General features: G+C 41.8%; 2 protein-coding genes across 2 annotated transcripts in view; one reads left to right on the top strand and one right to left on the bottom strand.

Annotated features, from left to right (window-relative positions):
* The window catches only part of LOC149047128 (phosphatidylserine lipase ABHD16A-like), a 40,154-nt gene that overhangs the window by 16,271 nt on the left and 9,313 nt on the right, over positions 1–14,570 (top strand). The window lies entirely within an intron of this gene.
* Positions 4,845–10,886, bottom strand: LOC149047129 (uncharacterized). The gene has a single exon (XM_089205346.1). The coding sequence runs from the start codon at positions 10,491–10,493 to the stop codon at positions 5,232–5,234; it is 5,262 nt and encodes a 1,753-aa protein (XP_089061472.1). The 5' UTR covers positions 10,494–10,886; the 3' UTR covers positions 4,845–5,231.

Genomic DNA, 14,570 nt, shown 5'->3' with positions numbered 1-14,570 from the left:
CTATTCGTAGGTCTGGCCAAGCCTTTATGGTCATTGGCTCCCGTATAGCCACTAACTATGGCCTATAAATACAGGTGTTTAGTGTTAAATTGTAAAACTCCCCGAAGAAGTTTACGACAGCTAAACGAAACGCGTCAGGGAGTAAAGAAATTTTACAGCTACCGTTCGTAGTTCCGTCCGTTCGTTTAAAAGAATTTTTTTGTAAAATTTGGTACGATAGCTGTGGTCAGTTTTTCCATGCAGCTTGTCTGGATGTACCTTTCGCAGAGACGTGGGGGGGACAGAGACACCAACACAACATTTCAACTGCCGTTCGCTTCGAAAATTAAGTTTTCATCCCGAGTTCATTTGTTAAATGAAGTAGGAAAAAACACTTCGAACGGAAAACAGAATTATTTGAACGCCTGGATCTTCTGAAAAAAGGTCTCCTAAATGAGTGGCCCTGATTATATTTAAGCATGGTAAACACGTTAGCCTTAACTTGGCTGTTTCTCGAAGCTCAGTGTTTTCTTACATGCCTTTTTCACGTGAAATGAGGCGATTGAATATATATAATAAACACTAAAAGAACTACAGCTGATGGAAATTTAAAATGTCTTATTTAAAGGCTGTGGAAACAAACTTATTTATGACTCTAAACATATAGAAATCTAGAACGAAATTTTTTTAGAGTTGCTCAGCTTTTCATTTTTCCGGAATCGAAAGTCGAGATTGCAAAATTCAAGTGAAAAGCAAACCGACTGTGATTTACGCCTTAAACAAGTAAAGATACTTTATTCCGTCATACAACAAGTTACATATCGTAAATATTCTTCTTGATGCCTTTCCCGGTGTCACCGATGCCTTTCCCGATGCCTCCATTGGTTAATATAACAGTAAAAATATTGTACCAGTCAAAGCGTTTGGAAAATTGTTTAACTTTTGAATTAGCGAAGTATAACCTGGTAACATTTTGGCTTTACAATACGATTGTTTTTTTGTAAGTTACAAAACGTAAATATAATTCTTCTTGGTGCCTTTCCCGATACCTCCATTGTTTAATACAGCGGTAAAAGATATATGTGCCATCAACACTTTTGAAAAATTGCTTCACATTTTATTTAGCGAAGTATGCTGTTAACATTTCGACTTTACAACACTATTGTTTTCTGCAACTACAACTGATATGTCTCTATATGAGGTATTAAATTTGTTTCCCCGCTGACCTCTCATATTTCGGTCATTTCTTCATCCCCCGCTCGTAGCCCGTGATGTAGTAACTCCCTAATAAATCCGCCATGACTGTTATTGTGCAAGATGATCATCTCACAGCTGGAGCTTGCGCTGCCTGTGGAAGAACCGTTGAAAATTTGAACAAGTTATAAAGAATAGTATGCGGAACAAAATATGGTCGATTTACAACGATAAATATTTCGAAATACGAACATTTTACAAGTAAATTCAATAGAACTTACTCACATCTTGTGTGTCCGTTGTGGTTTCCGGCGATGTCTGCCGTTTTAAACTTGCATTGCCATCTCTGTTATTCTTGGTATTCTTCGTATCATTTTGAAGTCGGAACAATCTTTCGCCTTATATTTCCTTCTACTGAGTTGCAATGTTTGCCCCGTGGCGAACCTAGAAATCTGTACGCAAACACAATTACTGGCAACTCATTCATTATGTTAAGATCTCAAGACTAGACAGTCAGATCAACCGAATGATGGATCGATTTTTTATCTGACCGTTTCTTGAGAGCTAAACCACTGGCAGCCCAAGCTCCAGCTGTGAGATAATTATCTTGCGAGTAAGAGTCAGGGTGAAATTATACGAGTGTGTATGGGAATATTCACCACCGCTTCTTTGATTAGGAAAATACAGTCAAATTCTCAATAAAAGTACATCGCTTTTTGTCTGACCGCTTACTTTGTTGAAAAGAATCCATTTCTAGTTTTACTTCATGAGAGAATTCTCTTGATTTTTCGCATGTGATTATGGGACCAAGAAAAGGCTCGGGAAACGGTGGAGGACGCGGAGGATAATTTTAAGTAATCGCGGTCCAAAATGCCAACTCGTAGGTTTACAGGAGAATACCGCAACACCGCAATTTGAGATTTAAATTACCGAAATAACGTAAGGAAAAATTGTCCTATACCGCAATATTGTTTACCTACAAATCATAATATGACCTTTGAAGCAAGATCATGGTGACGTGGCTTTAGTTTCTGAAAGAATTGATGACATGTTAAAGAACTTGAACAGGTGAAATCACGATATCTAACAAGGACGCTTTCCTTTCCTTGGGAAAATGTCTGGTAAGAAATCAAATTTAAGGATAGCGCGATTAGATTTATAATGTAGGGAAAATATAACTTCTACAAAATTTTTTGTAACCGACTGTCGTTGTGGATATTTTGACTCAGTTGACCATAACATAGTACCTTCATTTTGTTATTGCCAGGAGCTGGGACTGGCAAACACACCTGTTCCTGGAGAAAATTATCCCTGATTAACTTTAAAAAAAATGAGAGGAGGAAAATTTTATACTTTATTTCCTTTAAAGCTTATAACATAAGCTAACTAACCTACTTGTAACTTGTTAATAACCTTATTTATTCATAAAATCATACTTTAACATACAATCAAAAACGTTAATTTCCTGCTCCGGAAGCATAATAAAAGTTAAAAATTTTTTCCAAACTCGGAGCTAAAAGTTAAAACTTATGAAATATTTCGTCCGTATTTCGATCGGACTTCATCAGTCAATGATATGAAACGGAAAACGGAAAACGAGGACAGAACCAGAGAAACACAGCATGTCAAGCAAGCTCTAAAAATGAATAACTATCCAGAATGGATGCTAACAATACCACATCCAAAATCTACAACAGAAGATACCGAAGAGCCTCAAAACGAGAAGAAAATCTATGCATCAACGCCATACATCAAAGGTATCTCGGAACGCCTGCAAAGAGCGTGCAAGTCACACGATGTTACACTTGTTCATAAACCCGTCAATTCTTTAAGATCACAATTGGTACGTGTCAAGGACACAACTGTCAATCTCAAGAAATGCGGTCCTGTGTACCAGATCCATTGTGAGAAGTGTAACAAGGAGTACGTTGGCGAAACGGCCCGCGCTCTGGAAATCAGAGTGAAAGAACACCAATCAAGAAGTTCATCAGCTGTTCACGAGCATTGTCGCCTAGAGGGCCACTCGGTGGACCCAAATAAGACAAAAGTACTATCAACCGAAGTTAACACCTTCAAACGCAGGATAAAAGAAGCTATTCAAATTAAACTTACGAAACCGGCGTTAAACAGAGACAATGGTTACGAATTAGCAGCTATCTATGACACAATTCTAACCCCCAAGAGGCGTTAAAAAAAACCTTTTTAAAATTCATCTTTTTAACATTCATATCATTGACTGATGAAGTCCGATCGAAATACGGACGAAATATTTCATAAGTTTTAACTTTTAGCTCCGAGTTTGGAAAAAATTTTTAACTTTTATTATGCTTCCGGAGCAGGAAATTAACGTTTTTGATTGTATCTTACGACAACATGGACGCGAAGTCCTAAAGATGGTTAGGAAAGGAGAGAAAACGCTTGGAAAACTCGCCCGGTGGCAGAATCACAAGCACTTTAACATCCGATGCAGATATAACAACATTACTCCAAACAGCCTGAAACTACGAACCTGTATGAAAGGTGTTAAGACCATGAAGATTATTCATAATGCCGAGAAGAAACTTCTTCAGGAACGAATAAGACAATGCAACTTTACGATCAGAAAGTACGAGGAGAGCGTAAAAGAACTGAAGTCAAGTTTACAATCCAAGGTGTCAACAGAGATAAACAATCAAATCTTAACTCTCTTCGAGAAAACACATTCGTCGCACTTTGAGATGGCAAAGAGCCGCCAGAGGCAAAAGTTTGACCGCCTACTGATCAGTAAAGAAGAAATTCGGTCACCGACGACAAACATTGGAGATACCAACATTGATCGGACAAAGTGGGTTATGAATCTCTCTGACCGCCCTCTTTCCGACATTGAACGCTCGGTTCTCATGAAAGGTCTGAATTTTAGCGTAACTCCATCAAAGATTCCAGTTGATGAGATCGTGGCAGCCACTGAACTGGCCTGTAATCAACTAAAAGAGAAAAGCCAAGCCGAGAGCCTGAGAAATGAAGTAGTTAAAATCGTAAGCAAGAGCAAACCCCCAAGACCAAACATCAGCAGAGCTGAAAGGGAAGCCATTAAGGCTCTGGCGAAAGACGATTCAATTGTAATCTTACCAGCGGACAAAGGGCGCACTACGGTAATCCTAAACAAACAAGATTATCACAACAAGGTGAAGGCTCTCTTAGACGATACCAATACGTATGAAAAATTAACATCTGACCCAACCAGAGCCATCAAAAACAAACTCATTCAAACCTTGAAGGAGTGGCGCAAAGAAGAGAGAATCCCTAATTATCTTTACAATCAACTGTACAACAGTGCGCGTAAAGCACACGTACGTTATCAATCGAACTACTCTGGCATGACTGAGTGCTATTTTTTTTCTACTAGACTCTTAAAACTATAATCTCTCAATACCGCTGGGTAGACTAATAAGGGAGCTAGCAGCGCGAATAGCATAGAATACTTTTTTTTTTTCTTATGTACGTTGAAAACCTCGAAATAAACAACTCGCTTAAATGGGCTCTTTTCATCAAAGTAAGCGGTCAGATAACAAGCGACACACTGTGGAAGTAAGGTGAGGTCTTTTTTTTTTGAGAATTTGACGTATTTTTTATTCCTTAGAGTTTTGTAAACTTTGTCCTGTTTACTAGGGATAGAACTCTGACGAACGAGACTCAATTAAACTGTTTTATTTCGCTCTCGTATTCGCTTATTTACATCAGGTGTGTAAAAAGCTACTCTGCAAAATTTGTAAGAAATCACTCTCTTATACGATATTTTCTGCATTTTGATTGGTTGTTGCCGAGTACTGATTTAAAAGGGTCATTCAAGGTTGCGTTAATTATGTAAACCATTCAATGTCAATAGTGTTCGCACTCATCATCTGACATGTGTCACGCACGAATCAAAGTTTCCGACACACTCCCCCATGCAACATTGCGTGCAAGGGTGCATTCACCTAGGAGACTTAACGAATTCAACTAAACGAAAAAGTCCTCTATAAATCAAACGTTTCAATTAAGTTCACAATTTTGAAGTTCAGTGAAAAGGAAATTGTGATTTATTGTTCATCTTCAGCAAGGTCCTGGATTCGGGCTCTGGCAGCAACTGCAGCATCTCGTCTCGGCCTGAAAACTAGTGCGTTTGGGTTCAAATCTGCTGTGGGAGTGTCTGCATGTGTCTCACAGGCCTGGTCGCAGTTTAGCTCAAGAGGGTACAGGTGTTGAACAGGCCTCTCTAACATGCCGTTTGCTGTCTTGAGTTGAACTGCGCGGATGATTCCGTCCTTCCCGGGATAGGTTTTGTTTACTATCGCCAGTGGCCAACTCCCACGATTCTTGTTTTCGGTCTTTATAGTTACGACATCTCCAACATTTGGCTGAAATTTGGCCGCTTTGTGTGTCAGGTTGTGCCGCTCTCTTAAAGCTGTTAAATATTCTCTCTGCCACCGCCTCCAGAGATTGTTCTTGCAGTTCCTGAGGTATTTAGCGCGTTTGCGTAGGTCCAGGTCTTTGATCCTCCCTGTTTTCTCTTCTGGCAGCTGACTCGTTCGCTGAAACAGGAATGTTGACGGTGTAAGTGTTGGTAGCTCGACATCATCTTCTACATAACTTAATGGACGTCGATTGATTTGTGTTTCCACGTCGAGCAGTACCTCGCTCAGCTCAGTCCAGGTAAGTACACCTCCCCCAATGACTTTGTACATGGCGGACTTTACGACTCCAATCAACCGCTCGAATTGACCTCCCCACCAAGGAGCCCGGCTTAAGTTAAATTTCCAGGTTATGTCGTAATCTTCAAGGAGACTTTGGAGGCGCTCATCTCCTCGCAATTGGCGAAGCCATTTCGCAGCCTTGATAAAGGTGCCTCCATTGTCTGAGTAGATAACACGCGGTCTGCCGCGGCGAGCGATGAGGCGTTTAAGACAGGTAATAAAATTGCTTGTCTCTAGACTCGACAATAATTCTAGGTGCACGGCTCTGGACAGGCTACACGTGAAGATAACCAAGTAAGCTTTCTCCTCGCTCTTCTTGCGTTGTTTATACTTGATAGGACCGGCAAAATCCGTGCCAATAACTTCGAAGGCTGTTCCACCATCTGTACGGTCTGTAGGCAGTAGTCCAGGAGGTGGTACTGTTAAGGGTAAAGCTGTGAAACGTTTACAGCCCCAACAAGCAGATCGCACAGACTTCACTAGTTGTCTCAGGGTTGGGATCCAGTACTGTTCACGAATCGCTGCCATGGTAAGGGCCACACCTCCATGTAAGGTTTCGACATGAATCCTCTGTACAAGCTTCCTCGTAAACACGGCGTCTGCTGGCAGGTACACTGGGTATTTTCCTTGAATTCTTCCATGACATTCGAGAATTCTATCTGCATTGGAAACGAGGTTGAGTTTCTGCCTGGTCTGTTCAAAGTGCGGTTTCTGTAAATCTTGAGACTGGACTCTTTCTATCCACCAGTTCTTGGTCTCTTGAATGTCTTCGCTAGTAAGAGGTCCCTTGCGCACCCTGTGAGTGGTGAACCGTCGCACCCAAGCTTGGATGCGAAGAGCTCGGCGTAAATCATGGCGTTCTAGGAGTTCGTCGAACACGTTCCGTTCTTGTTCAGGTTTCTCATTTGCTAGGCTTAGCACTTCTCGGATGACTTTTGCCTCTTCTTCTGAGGTTTCGGATTTCACGGTAACCGGGTTCTCTGGCCACATTTCAGGATTACGTAGCCACGCTGGGCCATTCCACCAAAGCTCTGCGTTGGTTACCTGGCCTCCTCGACTCGCCAGGTCCGCTGGGTTATCGGTAGTGGGCACGTGTCTCCACTGGATCTGTGGGTATTGTCTTATTTTTTTTTGCACGCGGTTAGAGACGAACTGTCGGTACTGACCATTTCCTACAATCCAGTGGAGGGCGACGGTGCTGTCCAGCCAACCGTAGATCATGGGTTCGGGTAGTTCGTTTAGAGCGTTTCTTACGTTGATGACTAAATTGGTAGCCATGTGAGCGCTGACTAACTCCAACCTGGGGACGGTTAGTTCTCTCTTGGCTAATCTTGCTTTTGCTGCAACCAGGGTTTGAGTGATTCCATCTTCTTGGCGTACGACTGAATACACCACTGCTCCAACCCCATAAGTTGACGCATCCCCAAACACATGCAGCTCAGCGGAGATGACTGGTTGTTGATAAGGTGCTATGGGTCTTCGAGTGGTTACTTCCGCCGGAAGTGACTGCTCCCACCTTTGCCAGCGTATTTTCAGATTCTCTGGGATAGGTGCGTCCCATGATACTTTGCAGTCGCACGCTTCTCGGTAGATTTGCTTCCCTTGCAGTGTAATGGGGGACGCTAAGCCAAGGGGGTCGTACACTTTCGCTAGTTTGGCCAGTACTTCACGTTTTGTCGGTGCACTACTCGCGCTTGGGAACTGCACGGCGATAGTATCTTCGAATTTGTCCCATTTTACGCCCAATAGCTTTGACTCACTTGGCTTGACTAGTAACTGTTGTTTTGCATAAGACTGATCTTCGCTTGATGTGGCTTGGGCGCTGTTTTTACGTAAAGTAGGCTGGGCAACTTCCTCTCCTTGTGCAGGTTGGGTGTCATCTTCCAGCTGTGCATGATTCGAGTGCCATTTGTGTAACTCAAATGTGGCATCCTTCATAATTTTTTGCGTCACCTCCTTTCGTGCTTTTGCTTGCTGTACGTCTTGACCGCCTGTCAACAGGTCGTCTACGTAGAAACTTCGGCGTAGCCGCTCTACCTCCTCCGGGTATTTCTCCGCCCAGGTATCGAGATGGCATTCAAGAACCCCACCTAGTAGAAAGGGTGAGGGGGCGAGCCCAAAGAGTACTCTCGTGAACCGGAATGTCTGCACTTCTGAGTCCGAATCTGTCTGCCAGTGAAAACGGAGGGCATCTCGTTCACTCTCGTGAATTCGGATTTGTAAGAAGGCTTTCTTAATGTCTCCCGCTAGGACAACTGGGTAGGCTCTCTGCTGAATTAGAACGTCCCATAGTTTGTTTTGCAGCGTAGGCCCTGGGTACAGACAGTCATTCAGTGATGGTGAATCGGGTGTCGCTCGGGCAGAGGCGTCATAGACGATCCGCATCTTTGTAGTTTCAGCGGACTTGCGAATCACGCTCTTGTGAGGGATGTAGAACTCTTTCTGTGGCTGTGAAACAGGGGGTGCCTTTTCGATAACGCCTTCTGCCAGCTGTTCTTGAATTATCGCGTCGTATTGAGCCGTCAGTTCCTCGCGTTGAAGTTTTCTACTGAGGTTCTTGAGTCGTTTTAAGCTACCTTCCTTGTTTGAGGGCAGTTCTGCGTGGTTAGCTTTCCATGGGAGGGTGGTCTCGTACCAGCCTTCTGGCGAGCGTGTTAGGCGTTCCTTAAACTCATCAAATACCATCGACTGGTCATGATCTGCTATATCACGCAATCCTAAGACGTCCAATCTGCACAGATCTTCGTAGTTGCTTTGACTTGTCTGGGTGAGAAGCATGGTGTTTTTGTCAAACTCCTTTCCCGGGGACATCAGAAACCATCCGAATTTGGTGAGTTCTGCGATAGGGTCATTCTCTTGTCCAATTCTTGGCTTTGTTTCCGTTTTAATTCTGGCGTACTCCCCACTGCCAAGCACCACGTGAACCGGAAGAGACGCTTTTGTGTCATCATCGTAAACATTTACGCCTTTCAAGTGTGGGTGTTTCTCAATTAGCGTGCGATAATTAGGGTTTTCAATAGACAACAACTCTGTCTTGTTCACTTTGGTAGCTTTGACGGACAGCGAAAATTGATGGTTGACAGATCTTAATTCGAGATCGTAGACTTCGAGTTTGGCAATTTTGGAGGACATCAGCATATCGATCGTTTTTGTCTGGACATCGGTTGGCTTTACGCGAAGTAGTTCGATCAGCTTTGCCGACACGTACGAACTGCCGGCTCCAGAATCGATAAGTGCTCTGCATTTAATTCCGTTGACCTCTATGATGACTACTGGGAACAGACCCTCTCCAGTTTGGTTTGTTGTCAAAGCGACCCCATGTGCTGGTGGCTGGTTAACTTGGCTTGTCGGGTTTGGTGTGTCACAAATCGACGTGTGGTGACGCTTATGGCAGCGTTGACAGGCTGATTTGCTCGGACAATAGAACGCGCGGTGGTTCCCAGACACACAATTGAAACATAAACGCTTATTTAATAAAATTTGTCTGCGATCAGCGACATGTGTCACTCTTGTACATTCGATGGCTTTGTGATCTTCGCCGCAGTAAACGCAAGGCAAACAGCGGGGTTTACCATCGGCGCCCCGACGTGTGTGGTAAATTCTTGCTTGCTGGCGTAAGTTCCGTTTTGTTGATTGCTGTTCTTGCTCACGCTCACGCTGGTTTATATCCATTGGATTTCTCCTGGTCCACAATCGAACTGCTTCTGAAAGTTTTGCAAAGTCCCAGCTTTCCCAGTCGGGGTCGGTCCGGACGAGATCTCCGCGGATCGCTGGCAATTTGTCTAGTGTCATAGACACCGCCCCATTGACTTGTTCCAGTTTGTTTAGTGTCTGCAGGGCTTGCACACAGTACGTTAGCTTTTCGCTAAATTCACCAATTTTTCTCGGGTTTGGGCTTGATATTGAGGGGAGATCCAGAATCTCTTTGATGTAAGCTTTGACGATTTCTGACTCCTTTCCGAACCTCTCGCTCAGGATACTCTTCGCCCGATTGTATCCCTCAGCCGTGAAGGGCAACGCCTCTATTGCTCTTTTCACTTTGACATCCAGTAGTTCTCGAAGGTAGGTAAATTTCGTGATCGGTTGAGCGCCCGTTTTATCGATTGCTTCTGTGAACTGTCCCCAAAATCGTGGCCAGTCCATATAGGTACCGTTAAACTTCGTTATCATCAGTTTAGGCAGCTTGGCTTGTATGTCGCTTGGCGTCGTCGTCGCTTGTTGGTGGTGTGGCTCAACTTGGATTTCTGCCTGCATCTCTATCTTCGCTTTGTGAAACTCAAGTTCTTCTTGCTTGACAATTGCTTCTGCTTCTCTTTTGCGGTCGTCGATCCACGTGCACATTTTATCCACTTCGCAATCCGCTTTTTCCAGTTGTGCGTCGATTCCGCTGTTCCACGCCTCGATGTCGGCAATTTCTTCTTTCGCACCTAGTTTTGTCGCTTCTACTTCTATCCGCATTCGATTTAGTTCTTTACTGAGGGACCGCAGGGTGGATAAATGTCTTTCGATCGCTTCTGACTTCCCTGTTTCTACGATGGTGTTCGTTTTACCAATGCTCATTTTAAGCTGTGTTACTTTGATGTCTAGATTCGCTTCAGTCGCTTCCATCTCCGCAATCTTCGCACGGGCGGAAAATCAGGACTAAAATTATACTCACAACAGTTGTCCTTACTGTTATCCTTCGGAATTGTCCCGTCGGAGGTGCCACGTTTTGTAAACTTTGTCCTGTTTACTAGGGATAGAACTCTGACGAACGAGACTCAATTAAACTGTTTTATTTCGCTCTCGTATTCGCTTATTTACATCAGGTGTGTAAAAAGCTACTCTGCAAAATTTGTAAGAAATCACTCTCTTATACGATATTTTCTGCATTTTGATTGGTTGTTGCCGAGTACTGATTTAAAAGGGTCATTCAAGGTTGCGTTAATTATGTAAACCATTCAATGTCAATAGTGTTCGCACTCATCATCTGACATGTGTCACGCACGAATCAAAGTTTCCGACAAGAGCGGTCGTAAATATGCCCATACAAACTCTTATAATTCTGTCATGACTGTTATTGCGCAAGATGATCATCTCACAGCTGGAGCTTTGGCCGCCTGTGGGTTAACTATTACACATTAATCATTACAATCAGAGAAACAAAAGCTGGACGAAATCCAGTCATATGGTTAGGTCGTGCCATTTTAAGCGGTTTGCTGCATTTTAAATGATTTTCAGTGTAAGTAAAATCCAGCGGTAAAATTGAAAGCTGCTTTAAAATCTGCCGCGACTGGCAGATTCTGAAATTGCAAAGGAGTTACGAAGCATTATTTAAGGGACGAGAGGGGTCGTCATAAATGTTTGTTAAGGAATAGAAACCGGTAGATTGTAGTTCATGGATGCAACGATTTTTTGTATTTGGATGGATAGTTGAGTTTTATCGTACGATAAGTCAATTGAAGGCATAAAGATAATTGATACAAGTTTTAAGCTCAAGAAACGCTTGAAACATGGACAATTGGACATAGACATTTAAAGTTTTAATTTTTAATTTTAACAAGTCTTCCAGGACCTCAGCATATGTCAGCTTATGAATAGTAAGGATTTAAATTCTAAGTATTACTAAATTGATATTTTTATTGGTATTAAACGTGTACAGGATAAGCTGGGAATACTTTAGGTTTTAAGATGATTAGCTACTCATAGGCTAGGGGCAAATTTTTTTTAAAGCTGTTTTATGGTAGGAACAGCGACTTGCGCGGGCCTCTTGTTATTCTAGACCTTAAAACCCATTAGAACAAAAATTACCCGTATGGAAATGCTTGAAGAACGCCTCTTTCAGGATACTGAGGCTATGAAGAGTTTAATGTTGCATGTAATTTCTATATTTTTACTTGAGACAAATCTGCGGCTTTTCAGCTGCACTGCGACGGGTGATCCTAAGAGGACAAGTGTACTATTCACTGGAATTCACTTAGGGGCGCGAATAGAGAGATTTTGTCGTTGCATAAGCTAGCATTATGTTAACGCCTTTTGTTTTTCAGTGGACCATTTTAAAAGATAAACGTGACTTTCAGAAAAACGTCAAAGCAACAGTTGCCTCAAACTATGAGCAACACTGATCTCTTAGAGTGCTACAGCTAAAAGTGCAAAGATGTTTCGACCGGAGAAAGTAAACAAAAATTCTGTGTAACCCACGCAAAGTCGTTCCCATCGCTTTCCCAAACACTAACAACGGCTCTTGAGGAGAGAGAAGTATCGAGCGTTGCATTTTGGATTTTATGATTAACTTTCTTCGGAACAAATCCTAGGTTTTAGTAGATGTCATCGAAAAGTTTCCGCTCTGATCAATATGTGTATTTACGTAGTAAATTTATATCGGATAAGAGTGTGTTGTAGAGTATTTATTTATAAGATGATAGTTGGTATTTTTTTACATTTAATTGAAATGAAAATAAAGCCTTTTTTTATTCTTACCTATGAGCGTGAAAGATCTTGAAGGGGTCAACCAGCGTCGTTCCCAGTATACCTCTGGGTTAGATAGAAAAGACAGATGGGACGCTACTAAAGACAGAGAAAGCTGGGTCTGAAAAGTTGGGGAATATGAAAATTACACGCACTTCTCGCTGACCTCGGTCTTGCCTAACTAACCTGTTAGTTATCAAAAGAGCAAGCTGGGCTATAAAACTTTGTTTGGTTTGTTGCGTAGGATTTTCTATTCATATAACTTATTGGCAGCATGATTTGCATGTTAACAGGTCTACGGAATCCCAGATAACTGATCGAGCAGAGTTCTCAAAGAAAATTACATTAATCCATCCAAGACAAGCAGCCATTTGTTGACAAAAAATGTAAATTCAGAGTCTTAAACCGACAATCATATCATTAACGATACATGAAAACTAAAAGAAAAAAAAAGCCTACTAAGTCATGAGACAATCGAAGCTCATCTGAGGCTTGATACGCATGACGAAACATGATTTGTGAAGCATTCTAATATTGTCACTACAATTATTTGCGAACTTCAGAAAACCAGCTCTTGTCCAATGTATGTAAAAAGTATTTGTTAATTTTCATGTTGGATATGCAGTAATTATTCTTTGATCCACCTTGTGGACGATGACGGTCACACAAAAGCACTCAGCTCCATTACATCCTAGATTGCCGACTTGCGACGAAAATCTTTTCTGTAGAACCTCCTTCTTATCATGAGAGCTGTGAGGTTTTAAGACATCAGGGTGTATAAACGTATCTTTAACTAGATTCCAGACGACGTCTTCGTCAGACGAAAGGAAAAGGCTTTTTCCCTGTATTCCTGGGTGCATGTGACTGGCTCTGATTTTTTCTTTAACGGTATCGGTGAGGGTGAAATCAGGCACCCATCTCCTTGTAGAATCTGTCATTTTGCCATCAGAGTCCTTTCAAGTTTCAGTGCATTTCCTCTCAGTTTTTGCCAAAGTGTTCATTTACCACTTCGAAATAACCGGACATAATGGTGTCAACTCTCCGAAAAGCAATTTTGAAACTGTCCTACAAGATATTCATCTTATTTGAAACCAAAAAAAGAAAGGTCAATAGGAAGTAGCAGTAACCAATCAGAAGGGAAGATTTGGGATAAACACGTTTTTATAAAATTCTTATGGAGCTTGTCTACATTCCGTCATCTACGGTAAATAGAACAGGCGCATGCGCCATGTTCGGGCGTCAGATAACAGAGAGCGTTGTCTGCGGGTCGTGTTTGGCGTGTTCAGATTGTTCGGCGCCATTTTGATATTTTCAGCCTTTAACGGCATCTTCGACACCTTTTTGTAATATTTTTTGGCGAGGGATAAAAGATTGTGACAAGTTTACCAACATTTCTAACTCTGTGGATACTCGTAATGTTTGTTGGCTCTTCGGATGAGCATATTTTAATGATCAAAGTGAGAACAAAACTTAAAAAAAGCCCGAAAACTTTAAGTTTGAGAATTGATTTATTGAAGATTAAGATGTGCACATGACATGACAAACCTTGAAGGTTAGTCTTAAAATGTTGATGTTTTACTTGTAAGAATCAGAAAAGTTGTATATGGAGACGATCGTGAGATATTTGATCCGATGAAAGAGTTAGTTTAGAATGTGATCTTATTTTACTTCAACTTTGAAGTAAAATTGCAACAAGTTCGAGGTGACCCCCAAGCTTCAAGTCACTTCAAATCGCATCGTCTTTTCTTTCTCTTTAAAGTCACATAGGACACAAGCCTTTAAAAATTGTTTCAGCTTCAGGATTGAGTTCCTCTTACTACAACTTTCGGTGAATTCGTTTTTGGGAGGTTGAGGTGGATTTTCCTATTCATGGCTTAACCGTTTTTTAGCCTTTTTGCTCTCCAAGTCTGTTGTACTTGGTATGTAGGCATATGTCTTAACATCGGTTATATTCTTGCTTCATTCATCTGCGGTTTTTTATCTTTTTCTTTTGCTGTGTTTTGATGGGAATTTTTCTAATTGCCTCTTTGGGCCTGAAGTTCTAACTAGAGGATTATATTCGGTAGAACTTATTTGTTACATGGCCCCCAAATCTCTCACCACTGTCAGTTCATTGTTTATTTATTTGGCTTTCGGTCTAACCAGTTCATTTACCTCAAAAAATTGTGCGGGCTTTGTGTTATGAGTTTTCTCTGGTGTTATTTTCTTCATTTTCATGTGTTATTTGAAACGATTGGC

Source organism: Pocillopora damicornis, chromosome 4, assembly GCF_964200805.1.
Source record: "Pocillopora damicornis chromosome 4, jaPocDami1.2, whole genome shotgun sequence".
Lineage (NCBI taxonomy): Eukaryota > Metazoa > Cnidaria > Anthozoa > Scleractinia > Pocilloporidae > Pocillopora > Pocillopora damicornis.
The sequence above is the reverse complement of the archived record's forward strand: the minus strand, read 5'-3'. Positions and strand labels throughout refer to the sequence as shown.

Bases quoted from the DNA above. Each gene is read 5' to 3' on its own strand.
- LOC149047129 (XM_089205346.1), bottom strand. From the start codon at position 10,493: ATGGAAGCGACTGAAGCGAATCTAGACATCAAAGTAACACAGCTTAAA.